We start from the raw sequence: 14,863 nt of genomic DNA, 5'->3' as shown, positions 1-14,863 counted from the left end.
GCTTAGTTACATTGTTAAATGACATTTGAAGCTTTGCAGGTGCGCTCGGAAATGACCAGTTGAAATTGGCACAAGTATATGCATGCAGGCTAGTCAATTAATGACAACAGTACCATGTCGCTCAGTGTATCCACTAATGACACAGTTTTATGACACACTCCATTTATTTCTCTTTCTTCCCCCCCAAGTACAAAAGCCCTACGACTAGAGTTTCTCATGCACACACATACATTTTCTTGACTCACTCGTACATACAACCTCGCACCAGAAAAAAGAGAGCACACAATTTTGACAGGTATCACAATGCTATATGATATCGCACACCTATGGCACACATACGAAATAAAAACTTCACAACAATGACATGTCGGCAAATATCTTTGACAAAAGTTATGTCAACATCAATTATGCTGAAGACCACACACAGTGCAAATCAAGCATGTGGTCACGATCAATGTAAAGAGCACCACTTTTGACACCTTTGTCATTCAGCTTCCCAAGACTTTGTTGCATTCCTGGTAAAGCATTCCAAATCTTACAAGGTTTGCCCACATGCTACACACCAGTAAACAAATCAAAGTACACTGAGCCTTAGCAAGCAGTTAAATAGAATTCACAATAAGGAATGGCTACTAATGAAATCAATAAACTCGCACTGTATTTTTACCTTAGTAAAAGCAAAACGGATGAAATAACCATGATAATGACACTGTATTATGAACACTTCTTAATACGATGTCCATGTGTGATCTTGGTAGGTCGGACGCTAACTTGCTGACCAGATAAACTTGCTTGTAAAATGTTGTGCCTGGTATTTGATCCATAATCTGTCCTGCTAACAGCTTGTGGACCAACAAAACTTAGTATGTATAAATAGGATGGACACAGGGGCTGTTAAAGCTAAAATAGAACAGCAACCTGTTCCAGACTAATAATAAAAGAAGTCACTGCTAAGCACTTCATTAGCTATTAACAAAGCACTGGCATAACAGGTGCCGCTGAACTATGTAAAAAATGTACATACATGCATGATAATTCGCAGCCATCACACAACAAGCACTGCAAAACTTTATAAAACTGTCGCCTTGGCTTACTGCTTATTGTGCTTTAAATGCTATCCTTGTGGAATGAAGGCAGCTGCTTACTGAAATGCTTCCACAGTTCGCAATGATTAAAAGGCCTGAATGTGTTGTCTAAAACTAGCAGAATCCAGCAGCATAACAGCAACAAAAAGCGGATTCAATTTAAAATGCACAGCTCAGACAGACACCCATATTGAGTAAAATGGCCTGCCAAGTCAGCATTAAATGCACTGCCACCAGACTATGGGCACTGCACACCTTTAGCATCTCTAACGACAATGTAATTAAATTTAAATAAGGCAGTGTTGCACACGAGGCAAGGACAATGCTATCAGCATTCAGAAACACTAGCATCAGAGCCATAACTTTACTGACTGGAGAACCAGAAAAGAAATAAAAAAGAAATAGTACTGCACAATTATATTTCAAAGTGCTTTCTTATTAAAAACAGTCCAGCAATTCAGATTTGTTATGCGATTACGTGTCACTTAAGGCTTGGAGAAGTGAGTATATGTGTCTATTCAGAATGGTTCGGATGGCCGAGGAGACCAGTAGGACGCTGCCTACTCCTGCCACTCGACCTTTTCCCAACTTTTTTAAAAAGAGCCACAGGAACATTAAAATTAATGCAAGACACTTGCATTACAGCATCTCTCAGCCTGTGTTACGTTAGGATGTTGAACCTCTTCAATTTTTATCACAAGAGTTACTACAAGAGCAACAATGCATACTTTGGCATCCATTTGTGACCACTGTTTCAGGAATATAGACCATCTTGCCGTTTACAAGCACGGACCCTTGCAAGCTTCTGGTTTTCACCACAGAATTGGAGCGAGCAAGACAGACAGTGGGGAGCTGCAGTTGCACGGAAAAGCAGCATTACTGGAGATTTTAAAGTGTTTATCTGCAGGTAATCATAAACATAGAAATGAAATTTACAATATAATACACAGACATTATAGATATCTGCATTTGAGGCCTGATAAGCGTTTCATTCGTTCGAAAATGTATAAAAGGCATCTCCTACGTCGAGCTAACTTGAAAACACAGTCTTTTCTTTTTTTTAATTTTCGGCATAACAGACTGATAGGACATGGGACCGAAAGGTTTTTGATGGCCGCAAGCTCGCTGCTGGCAAGGCATGAAAAATCGTCCCTATCTTGTTACTTTGTTCAAAACGCTTCCTGCCAATGTGTTCATTAAATGTGTATCTGCATTGTGACATGACGGCACTAGTTGAAATATCTCATTCAAAATCTGGATAGCAAACCTGAGAATGATCACAGATCCCCGGAATTATTGGGAAATCATTTGTCCAGAGAAGCCAAACAACTCCATCTTCTAAACAAGCCTTAGTTCTGTAAAGTAAAGGTCTTTCCTATTAAAGGCACATCCATATTAATAATGTTACATTGCACAGAACTCGGTACAGGCAAAAAACGTGTGAGCATCTAAAATGCATGAACTATACACATACGCTGAAGACTCGCAGCAATAAAACAACTACAGCACTAGTAAAACACTAATCAGGCATTGCTTGAGCACAGTATTATTCAAGCACATCCAAACAATATGGCCTAGGCCAAAAATTTGTTCACTAAATGAGTGGTCTGTAGTAAGGATGCAGGCAGTGACTAACATCTTGCAAAACTGTCGCCTAAAAACAAAGAATGACAAGCAGCTAGCTGTGCCACAAAAGGCTCTCAGCTAAACATTGCAGTGCACTGCTGTTGTAAGAGGGGAAAAAAAGAAGAAAAAAGACATTGTGACATATAGAACACCTAGCGCAGGCGTACATCAAAGTTTTGGCCTTTCACAAACCACGGATCATTTCTGTAGACAAAGTATACCACTCAGAATGAACTACAGTCGGGTACAACTTAAGAAGACAGGAGAGGCCCCGCCCAGATGACCGAAGCGCAGCAGCCGATTTCCTCCGCGAGTAAAGAATAGTCGCCTCTCGTGACTCGCCCCGGCTTGAAGCGCGGGCTACCATGTTCTCCGTCGGTAGGGACACCAGCCGTCTGGCTCATGACGCAAGTCTTTAGTGCGCGTCCATTGGTAGAGGCTCGTATTCATCCGCCTTTGAGGGGGCAAATGCCGCTGCCTTCTAAAGTTGTACCCAACTATAGTGTCTCAATCGTTCAACATATGCATGCACATGCACGAAATATCCTTATAAAATCTGGCTAGAAGAGCAAAACCAATGAAAAAAAAAAAAAAAAAAACAGCTTGACAGCTGCACACCAAGCAGATGCTGTACACAACATGTATCAAACAGCATGGCAACATACACATTACACTATCTAGAAACTTTCAGCACACACACAAAAAAAAAGACTTTGTATGCAGATGCTTTCTCCCACTGTGCCAAGCTGCTGCTAAGGCAAGCAAAAAGGTCAACATTTTTTTAAAAGACAACGCTAAACTAAATGTTTCACAACTCGCGCTCAGTTACACAGACACACGGCTACGAACTAGTCACGCCATTCTATGCACAGGAACAGCTGGCATGACCTGAGGTGGTACTTTATCACACGAGTTTGCAGTTGCAAGTGGGCCTTACACGCCACACCGCTGGCAAAATTGGACTAGCTTCTGAGGTGCACCCATCCCTGGTACACTGCACACAACCTTTCAGCCAAGAGGTTACCTAAAGCAGCAGGTTGCAACCAATTCAGTGCATGACCGGTCATTGTGGGATGACATCCTGCTAGGCTACTGTAAAACTCAAGCCCACAGGCGAGCCAGCTTCTATTTTTAAATGGTTCAATGCGATCAAGCATGCAAACACGGCCTAAAGGCGGGTTTCATATTGATTCTGTGCTCTGTTGTAAGGCAATGAAAGGAATGAAAACAGTGTTCAGAGAAGTCATGGTACAGCTAAACCTTGATATAGTGAACACAAACATATTACTTCAATTTTCAATTGAGCTTTGTTCAACATCCATCGGATGTTTGGAGCACGGACAAAAAGCCGTTGACTGGGTCCGCGTATATACCAAATTATCAGATATCATGAAGGAAACCTCAAATGTTTCTAGCCGATGCTAGCGTGTAATGAACATATGCTTATAATGAATATCAGATATAACGAAGGCATTTTCACGTCGGATGTGACTTTGTTATGGTGATGTTCGACTGTGTAGGTAGTTATGCTCTGCACATAAATTTGCCAAGTATAATGTGGCTAATTTAAATGTAAAGAAGAGCGTTTTATCTGTGACCACATTTTCACACGTCAGTATTACACAATACATGTGAACACATCAAATGTATAATGACAGAGGTGAGGCAGCCAAACTAGTGTGATCCCCAAGAGCTGTGAGAGTGTACAGTTCAAAAAGAAAAAGCAAAAGAAAAAAATAATAATAATCATAATAATAAATAAACACAGCTATTCACTGGCAACTACTTTCACTCTGGAGAAAAGGAGAACAGGGGCGGCGGACCTGTCCCCTGCGCACGCTGAAGACCTTTGCACAGTTTTATCGTCCTACCGAGAGTTTTTCGACTTCGACGATCGCCCTTTAGGCCCAATCGCCTTCAAGCGGTCGCGTACAATGTGACCTTTGTGTACAACTCTTCCTGTCTCGAAACTACTGGCTCTTCCCCTTTTTTACCTCTTGTATGACCGAGAACCGACGCTACCAATTGACACTATGCTTCCATCCACCACAGCTTCAACTAGCGATTATGCCTGTGATGCTATCGCCCGTGCTGACCATGCTTGCTAACTTGCGCGCGCTCGTCTGCAAGTGTCTTAAGACAAACAGAAGCACCGTTACGACCTCCGTCACCGTTATGTCCATTTTGCGCCTGGCACCCTCGTGTTGCTTTGGTCACCATCTCGTAAAGTTGGCCTTTGTGAAAAACTGCTCTCCTGTTACAGAGGCCCATATTGCGTGCTCCACCAAGTGACCGATGTCACCTATGAAATTGTTCTAGCCACGCCCATTACGTCCTCTGCTGTGACAACCAGTGACATTGTCCACGTCACCAGACTCAAGCCCTACAACTCTCCATGGGCCTTGGATATTTAACAACACCGTGGTGGCGCTTATGCCGCCCGGGATAGTATTACGATACCAGTGACAGATGCTCAAGAGACGAGCCGCCGCGAGAAAGACAATGAAGTGTCTGGGCTCTTGGCATGAGCAAATGTCTGCCTGGCGGTCTGGCTCCAGTGTAAATAGCGTGTAAATAGTCTCTTTTGTCTGTCTTTCCACATGTAACAATATCTTCGTTGCAACAAAAATACCCCATCACGCGCACCATTCCTTTAATAAAACGAATAGATTTCTTGAAGCGTTCGGCTATTTGCTTATACTGACAATCATCATCGATGGCTCCTGTCCAATTTTTTTTTATAGTCTTCGCATTTTCTTTCATTTTGGCATGGGCCCAACAGAAAATTTATTTGCTCTAAATCGTATCTGCTCTTCTAACAAGTATCGAATATGACAATAATGTTTGTGCTTGACTATTACTTAGGTATAATGAGCCATTAGTGTTGCCTCCCAATTTGTCACCAACGGTGTCGTGAAAGTGAAGTGCCAGTTGCAGGTGAATGGCTGTGCAATTTCCCCCCCAACGCCTATGTTGCCACGTGTTGAATTTTCAAGAGTGCTTGTTACCATAATAGCCAAAATGAACTAAATACAATGTAAAACACGACACACACGACTATGCACGAACCGAAGGAGCCCACTTTTGTTATATCGCTTGGTTGATTTGCTCACGTGCAAACATTCGTCAGTGTTTTTTACATTCTACTCAACACAACTGCTCGTATTTTGTACAAACTAGCCCCATTCCTTGCTCGACTGTTTCGAGAGAGGCCGACTCTCCACATGGGTAGCCATTGAGCCACACTAGCATGCACCTTGGCTGGAATGGGTGGGAGGGATCGGATTGGCTTCTCCTTCCAGGAAAGTCGGATGGGGAGACCCCAGTAGTGGTCAGTGGCTGCTCTCAGGTATGCACCCTGTTTTTCAGGCCTCCATTGGACATCCCTGTGCGGTGGTTGCCAGTCAGTGGCTTGACAGCCACTGATGGTCGAGGGCGCGTCTCGAAAAGCGTGTCCGAATCCGAATCTGAAGCCATCAAGCTCGTTGTCAATGTCTTGCCTGCATCAGTGCAAAACATCACAAACAGCTTTAATGGTGCAAAAAGTCCTGTTCACCAACAGTTATAAAACAAACACACAAAATGACATAGAGGCAGAGGTTCCCCATACACCCTGCAGCCTTACGGTGATCATTACAGAAACAGTGACGAACTGTGCACATTTGAAAACTGCAACGTGTGACAGGTAAAATGAACATGGACTTTAAAGGTACTCATAACCTTGAGTGGGAGACTAGGGAGCAACCTTCCTATTTAAATAGATGAATGTATTGATGTGTTTATATTTAGCAGCTACTGTTCCCACTAGGATGGCATAAAACATATCAATAAATTCAATTAAAATTTTGGTATCTGTAAATTATCAATATTTTGCTTTAATTTTTGTGATTTATTTGATTTATTTTTTTATACATAGATGCAAAGCTTTATATATGACATAGTAGAGCTTCAAATAGATAGAAACCCCAACATTGCAGATACTGCTCAGTAAATAAATGCACATTAAAATTTAAAATAAATTCCACTCTGTCAAATAGTATAGTACATACAACATATATTTCCATTAATGAAAGTTGCACTACATTCACAAATTTGCTAAAAATTTTTAAATACGGTTAAAAAAAAAAATCTCCTGGTACTCCCCTCACCCACAACGAAGCACACTTATCTACTGGCAGGCTATTTCGCAAAACATAATTGCCCACAAACTATATTCTGAGCTTGCAGCACAGAATGAAATTGTGAAAATTTTAGCTGACAGAGGTTCTTTGATAGTTATATGATCACCAGCCTACCTTTGGGTATGAGGTCCAGGGTGTCCTTCTCAATGTCACGGGAATCCTTCAGCAGCGTGTAATTCCTCTTGATTCTTGGCCGCCGAAATTGCATCCTGTTGGGGAACAACACGTTTACTGTTCAGTGAACGTTTTTGAAGTCCCTCTCTCTCTCTTTTTTTTTGCTTACTTGTTTGTTCTACTATTGTTGTCAATGATCATACCTCGCAGTGCAAATTGAAAAAATTTATTAAATTCTGGAGTCCTACGTGCCAGAACCACGATCTGATTATGAACCACGCCTTAATGGGGGACTGCGAATTAATTTCAACCACCTGGGCTTCTTAACATGCACCTAAACCCAAGTACACAAGCATTTTTGCATTTGTCTTGATTCTGTCTTAATTGGAGTTTTCCCCAGACAAATGAATCGGTTGACAAGCACTGCAACTAAAATTGAAAAAGATGATCAATTTCCAAGTATTCTGCTATAGTATTACAATATCTTACAGCAGTCACTTCAAAACCTACCACCACAAAAAAAAGCAAAAAGTAAAGAGGCTTCATTTTTAAGAGATGGCTGACAGCAATGTCAATGTTTGGGCCATGCGCAAATATGAGCCGTGACCACCCTTCCTGATGAAGTGAAAACTTGCCTTAATCCTTTGACTGCCACTCCCAAGTATACTCATTGTGTGTTCTCAGCGCACTCCCTGCCTCTCCACAAGCAACTCGTGCAAAAAATAAAATTGCGTACCTGTCGCGCCATCTATTGAGAGGTAATCTAAACACACAGAAGCCTTGTAAGTTAAATGTCTGACTGCAGCTGGAGCAATGTCGCGGCGCTCTGTCGCTCTGTCACAACAGGGACAGTCACAGCGAACCAGTGTGATAGGTTCATCTGCGCTTTGACAGGGGAACGAGATTTGAGAATATTTGATGAATTGCGAATCAGAAAAAAACCTACGATAAGAACCAGTCTATGTGGTACGAGATGTCCATCGAGTCAGCAAGAGAAAAAAGGATATCCGGGACTAAGTATCTCAGGACACGCTGTAATCTTGGTTTGTTCATGCATTTTGTTATCTGCCCAGTGAAGCTATGTGAACAAATACAACTACTTTCCAGCTTGCATTGCATCCTATTCGCATCATTCATGTCACTCGTCCCATAGTACTTGAAAGTTTACAAAATGGGGTGCTGTCGACCAGCCTAGTTCCTCCAACAGTTTTCAAGTCGCCAGAATGCCTTAACATAGGTACTGCCTTGTGACACTCTGCCTAAAAAGACAGGTGGCTCTAGTCAAAAAGTGGCACACAGTTCCAATTTCTGGGCGCTGCCTCTGCAATTGGGTCGGGTGTGTTCACCTTGAACAGAAGCAGGCCAGGCCCCACAGGGAAGTGGCCAGGATGCTGAGCAGCAGGAAGGCAATGATGATGACATACAGGACACTCCAGTCTGCGAGGGGAAAGCAGCAGGCAGGACAACCACTAAGCAACAAATATCAAAACGCAGGCGCAATATTGTGCACACTGTTCACACTGCTCAAGTAAATTCCAAATCGGTTTTTGCTAAAGCTTGCTAGAGTGTCTTGTAAGGAGAGAGTGGCGGTGTAAGTGGACCGAGACCTCTAAGTGAGACGAGGCAAGGCGTGGTTCTCAGAGGCCGTGCGTACGGTTGACCGTATTTGCCAGACAGAGGACTAGGTGGCATAAGTGTGGCAGCAGTGCGAAAACAAAGGCACAGGCAGTGCGAGATTTGGTGTAGTGCGATGTGTGCGAATGGAAGGAATGGTGGAAGAGTCGCGGAGTGCCGGAATAAAGTGAATGTTCATGACGAACGTGTCAGCCTGTCGTCAATCGTGACAGTCTCAATTACGAAACTGGGGGGGGGGGGGGGGGGGGTTTGAACTTTTTCTGATCCCATTTAGAAAGCGGACATATACAAAAGGAGTTGCTGCTGCCAGTTTGAAATTCACGTAATTCGTAATAAATTTTGGTGAAGTATTCACGTTTCAAGTCCCAAAGCTACACCTGGGTTATACAAATGTTTGGGTTTTACGTGCCAAAACCACTATATGATTATGAGGCAAGCCGTAGTGGGGGACTCCAAAATAATTTTTGCCACCTGGGGTTCTTTAACATGCCCCCAATGCACAGGACAAGGGCGTTCTTGCATTTTGCCCCCATCAAAAAGCCACCACAGAAAGTGTGCTCAGCAATTAACGTTCTACGGAACAGTATGCTGGCATGTCACAATTAATAAACAATGAACTTCTGTTGCTGCACCACACTTATCTGATAAGCATGAAAAGAGCAAGTTCTGCAAGCTTTTAACAGTCTAATGTAGGTGCTTTCAAATGCAACAGTGTGTGCTTTCTACTAGAGGAACCACATTACTGGAATTTTACTGTTGTTGTTGTTGGCGAGTTTTAGCTTGTCCGTAACCATATTAACCTTCACAGAATACTGGGTTATCGGAGACGTGAGCCACAGCAACAATGGTGGTAGCGACACCTTGTGACACTTTGTCTAACTGCTACATGTTAGACACATTTTTGCATTACAAGAGTGGTCATGTCAAAAAAAATTTTTGAATAGGCTGTGCAGGAACGATTAGTGAATGGCAAAACTTTACACCAGCAGCTGTGTAGAATATACTTGGTTACTGCTATAATAACTCCAAGTTTTTTCTGGTTAAACTCTGTACAACCAACCTTGCCGCTCACATTTCATCTTCCGGTAACCCAGGTATTCTGCCCAAAGGACTATACAGTTACGGAAAACTTAAAACTCCCTATTAGTATTACATTTTCCGCCTATGTTCTCCGCAATACACAGCTCGAAAGCAACGCCGAGTAAATTATGCGGTACTCACCACAGTTGCTTTCACGGTCCCCTAGGCTGGCACGAACAAAGTCCTCCATCCAGAAAGCTTCACAGACACAGCGCTTGCTGTACATGTCACACGTGCCGTGCCCAGAGCACTCGTTCTGGCACACTGCACAGTCGTCGGGGTAAAAGAAATGGGCGTCAAAATGACGTGGTATGTGAACATGCGCACACACAAAAAAAGAACGTTAGGTCATTTGTGTGCAGGCTTAACTATCAAAGAAAAGGCACTGCCTTGGGTTGGAAGCTATACGAGGCCTAAAGCTTACGTCTTTTCAAGCCAACAATATATACCTTCGGAATGGTAATACCTACATTGCAGTATCAGTAAACCATGTAAGAGGATACGGGTCTTTTGACAGAGAGTAGAGTGACAAGTCTGCCATATTATTTTCGCTTTTACTCGACACCTGTGCCTTCTGTTCAGCTGCGAGGCCATTCAGGAAAGGAATATTGGTGCCACTGCACAGTTATTTTTTCTTTTTCTCACAAGAGATGTCCTTCGGAGTGGTAATACCACATCTGCAGTATCATAAACCATGCAAGAGGATACGGGTCTTTTGACAGGAGTAGAAGTGACAAGGCTACCATATTCTTTTCGCTTTTACTCGACAGTTGTGCCTTCTGTTCAGCTGCGAGGCCATTCAGGAAAGGAATATTGGTGCCACTGCATAGTTCTTTTTTCTTTTTCTCACAAGAGATGTTGGCACACACCCTTGTTTTTTGGAACAGTGAAGCCATGTGCACCTTATTTTTTAAACCCAACGGCACAATTAACGAATTACAATTAATGCCAGTCTAGTTTTTAAACCCAAGATGTGTGAAGTGTTGTGCAATGTGACATTTCTGATGGCATACGCAGAGTAGCCTGCTCTCACCAACTGTGTCCACCGAGATGACATCCCAGTCGAGCAGTGCGCTGTGGGTCCGTAGCCTCTGCTTCAGTCGAGCAACCATGAGGGGACCCCGACACGGAACCCAAGAGCCCTTGGCATTTTCCTTCTCCGCAACAAAGATGATTCGGACCCTGGGATGATCAGTCACGGGAGTGAACAAAGCCACTCTCAGTCACAGCATGTCATGCCAATATGGGGGAGAAGTGTAAACGGTTACCCGACCTAAACTACTTGCTTATTTTGCACTGAAATTTCATGCACATGAAACGTTTGGAAGCCAATTTTATTTACTCCCTGTTTGGGTTCTGTACTTCCCCATTTTATCCGGAGTAAATTGGAAACATGTCTCATTTGCTCAGCACCGAACCAAACAAATATGCTTCTTCAGTGAAAGCAGTAGTGGTGCCACCTGTTAGGTGAAGCCACTCTGTGTTTTCTCATATCTGCCAGAGGGATTTCACCGTATGAGGATAGGTGGAGCCACTACTCCTTTCAGTTAGCAGATCTGTGTCACCTCGAACTTGGATATATGTCTGATTTATTGTTCACAAAACTGCCTAGTACCACTCCTAGGACTAGTCTCAAACAAAACTCATTGCCATCCCTTGTCATGCAGAAATCATACCCGCCTCCCTGAGAAGTGCGACATTCAGTACCATAGTCAGATTTGACCAACCAAATGCAACTGTCAAATTCAATAATGCAGGAGTCTCCTCTCTTTGTTGAACTGTTGTGTACTAATCCAGAGCCTGCCTATCTCATAACATGGTAATGGCTAAAGCAAAGGCATGGCTGTAGAAAGGAGGAAAGACTCGGATGCATTTTGGAAGGCTCTTAACGTGAAAATGGGATCAGAGTGCGCTAAGCGCATGTTCATTCGAAGCATCAAGAAAGTCTGCACATAACGAGCAACAATAGCTGCCTTATCTAATTCATTCCATTTCAAAGTTGTGTAAAAGTCTAAACACAGGTACAAAAGAAAAATAAGAGAAAGAAGACACAAAATAGATAAAGAATAGTACTTAGACGAGATGAACTACATTACGTTGTGCTTTATTAAGTCCACACTTCTTCTTACCCAGCTTGGCATCTACTTTCCTGTGCCATGTCGACGCACAAGAAGCCCACGGACGCATGCATATATGTGCACGAACATGCACATGTTCCTGAAAAGCTGGTAAGTGCATCATTACCCAGCCTGGCATCTACTTTCCTGCGCCATGTCCATGCAGAAGAAGCCCACGGACGCATGCACACATGTGCACGAACATGTTTCTGAAAAGCTGGTAAGTGCATCATGAGGTCCTCAATGTTTATAAGCTTGAAAAGCACCTTGCTACAGGAGACATGCACGTGATATGTGCGAAACAAACCTAACATGATGTCTGACATTAACAATGTTCATAATTAATCCAGAAATGTTAAACTTGCTCCCTATATCACCCCTAACACATGCTCGTATTTCAGTGGAAGTTGAACTCAATACAGTTCTCACAGGCGTGCGGGAAACATAGAGCATAACGGCCGTATAACGCCATTGAGCACTTGCTTAAACTGAACAGATACCTTCGGGAGTCTTGTTGGTAGTTCAGGTCCACCAGATGTACTCGCAGTGACTCTCCATCGTGCAGCAGCAATTCAAGCTGCTTCAACACCGTGTCCTGTAAAAGTGAAATGATTTCTTCATCCATCACATGCACCACCTTAACTCACACAAAGATGAGCCAAATACAGTAAGAGTGTAGCCATGTTCTTTCTTGGTTAACCTTCCTAGCACGTATAGCTGACAGGAACCATGTTTCTGCCTCTATAAGTGACATTCATCATATTTCACTAGCTCTGTGAACTACATTTCTTTATGCCATTCTTCTCTGTGTACCTTCCAACATATCTATATCTAGGAGCACATAAATGTCACTGCTCTTTTGAGTGTTCTTTCAAACACGTTTTCAGGAGGAACATACATCCTTTCACCGGTACTACCTACATAGTAGTTAAACTCTAGAGCAGATGCACAGCAGCTGGAAGATCAAAGTTCACGAGTTTTCACATGCAGATGATGGATAAAAAGCACTAAGCCAGTGCATGGAAATGTTCACCATTAGCTTACAAACGGCAACAATTGTTGCCACCAGTGTACGCATGCTGTTGCCGTATTGCTTCAGGCTACTGGTATTTTCGCGGGGAGACAAAGGGTTAATATAGAAAAACGATCAAACATGATTCTGGTTACTTGGAAGCTAGTGGTGAGCGTACAGAGTAGTGAAACTAAGCAAAGAGGAAAATCAACGAATGGGGCTAGTAGGTTAATGCTGCTTCTTAAAGCGCACTGAATCTAAGAGCCCAACCAAAGAACAATGACAGAAACACAGGCGAACGCAGTAACACAGATTTGGCACGCTCTAAGAAGCAAGCAAAGAGCAGCTAAACATGCTAGCAAATACCAACCAGCTGCTCTTGCGTAAACGTCTCGATGTCGACATCCAAGAGCAGTTCCACCTGTTGTGCCAGGCTTGGAGTCGGCTTCACAATGAGAGACGCCGTGTCTTGCCCCGTTGCACCTTGTGCATCGGACACAGTGAGCGTGAACATGTACCGGCCCGGAATCAACTCCGACAGACGCAGAACCGGCGAGAAGCTCGAGTTCTCCAAAATGTGCTGCAGCGTAAAAGACGGCACACATCCTCAGTATGAAATGTGAAAGTCGAAAACACTATCCGTAAAGTTATAAATCCTTTAGGGTTGCAGTTCTGTCACACAACAATTTGCCATCGTTCCAGCAGACACCTCTTTTTACCACCGTGAGCATGGTGGCTTCCTGTCAGGAATGCTTTGATGCATTTAACGTTGATGACAGAAATGCAACGCACATTGCTCTATGAGAGAGCAAGCTTAACAGATAATGACTAATGTTGTGGGAAGAAATAAAAGCCCACAGGCAGCACTGACTCTTAAATCAGCACTACTGCCAAAGCACTAAGCATACAGCACCCTCCCACAAAAACCAACCTGGACGATGAATATATTATTTTGTTTAACGCCATTTAAAGCAGAAAGACAACTATAAAGAAGAAGTATGAAAAGTGGGGGATATCAGCTGCGCATGCTGCCATGTCTGGTGGCTGAATCCAAACAAAGGACCACTTAAATGCAAACAGAGTTTGAAGTACTTTCATTTAATTCTTAAAGAGACTGTCTACTGTGTTTCAAGGACTTCCTCTTTTGTAGAGCAATACAAAACATATCATTTGAAGTGTCTAAATGTGCAGTGATTTCTTCGAGAAGTGAATAGAAATTTTTTAAACAGAATTTTTTTAATCTGCATAGTCTTTTCTCTGAAAACTGTGTACACATGCCCACAGCCCTGATTATGATGGCAATGCCATGCCAGGAAAAATGAGAAACTGGAAGCACATAAGGTTTCCACAAGAAATGGTTAATCTGTGTTAATTTGCAAGCTATGACCTTAATAGCCATCCTCAGAACATAACCGGTTACATAAGTTATTAGTATTTATATTCTTAAACACCTCTAATCTGACGTGTTTATTACGGGCACAGTCTATGTAGTCTGTGTCTTTCAGTTAGTACTGCTGTCGAAATACAAGCCTTTTGTGCAACGGTCTCGCAGGCACATTGTAGTAGGGAATGCCTACAATGGTATTGTGACGACGCCAGCACGCCTTAAAAGCACAATGCATTTATGACATCCTTAAAGAGACAGCGCACTTGCAATACTGCCACGTTGCTATTTGCAGTGTTGCGAGTCACCAGGTCAAGAGGGCATACTTGGGGAACGAACCCACTGATGCACCACTCGTGTTCATCTGCACGAAGGCCGAGGCACTTCTGAACATGTGCTAACTGTAAATAAAAAGAAATTATGGTACTCTCCGACACTAAGAAAAGTTGGCAGAAGCACATGAAATGAAATTTTAAGCAATGAATGAATGTCTCTAAGCAATAGAACTCTCTCAGCGTGGGTTTTAGGTCACGTGATGGTACACTGTTTGGTTTACGCTGGTTTCACCGTCATGCAATGCCACACGTCATTTTCCCGCCACTTTCCAAGCCAGATTAAAAGTATAGTTC

General features: G+C 42.9%; 1 protein-coding gene across 1 annotated transcript in view; it reads right to left on the bottom strand.

Annotated features, from left to right (window-relative positions):
- Positions 1-151: 151 nt before the first annotated feature.
- LOC119457581 (dyslexia-associated protein KIAA0319-like protein) overlaps positions 152-14,863 on the bottom strand; it is a 36,240-nt gene continuing 21,528 nt past the window's right edge. The window contains exons 15-21 of the mRNA XM_049670237.1: positions 13,221-13,430; positions 12,339-12,433; positions 10,755-10,903; positions 9,863-9,985; positions 8,353-8,443; positions 7,007-7,101; positions 152-6,211 (exon numbers count right to left, since the gene is read on the bottom strand). Of these exons, the coding sequence (XP_049526194.1) occupies positions 6,057-6,211; positions 7,007-7,101; positions 8,353-8,443; positions 9,863-9,985; positions 10,755-10,903; positions 12,339-12,433; positions 13,221-13,430 (918 nt within the window). The 3' untranslated portion in view covers positions 152-6,056. The remainder of the gene's footprint in view (positions 6,212-7,006; positions 7,102-8,352; positions 8,444-9,862; positions 9,986-10,754; positions 10,904-12,338; positions 12,434-13,220; positions 13,431-14,863) is intronic.

Source organism: Dermacentor silvarum, chromosome 7 (genome assembly GCF_013339745.2).
Source record: "Dermacentor silvarum isolate Dsil-2018 chromosome 7, BIME_Dsil_1.4, whole genome shotgun sequence".
NCBI classification, from domain to species: domain Eukaryota; kingdom Metazoa; phylum Arthropoda; class Arachnida; order Ixodida; family Ixodidae; genus Dermacentor; species Dermacentor silvarum.
This window is presented reverse-complemented; position numbering and strand designations above follow the sequence as displayed.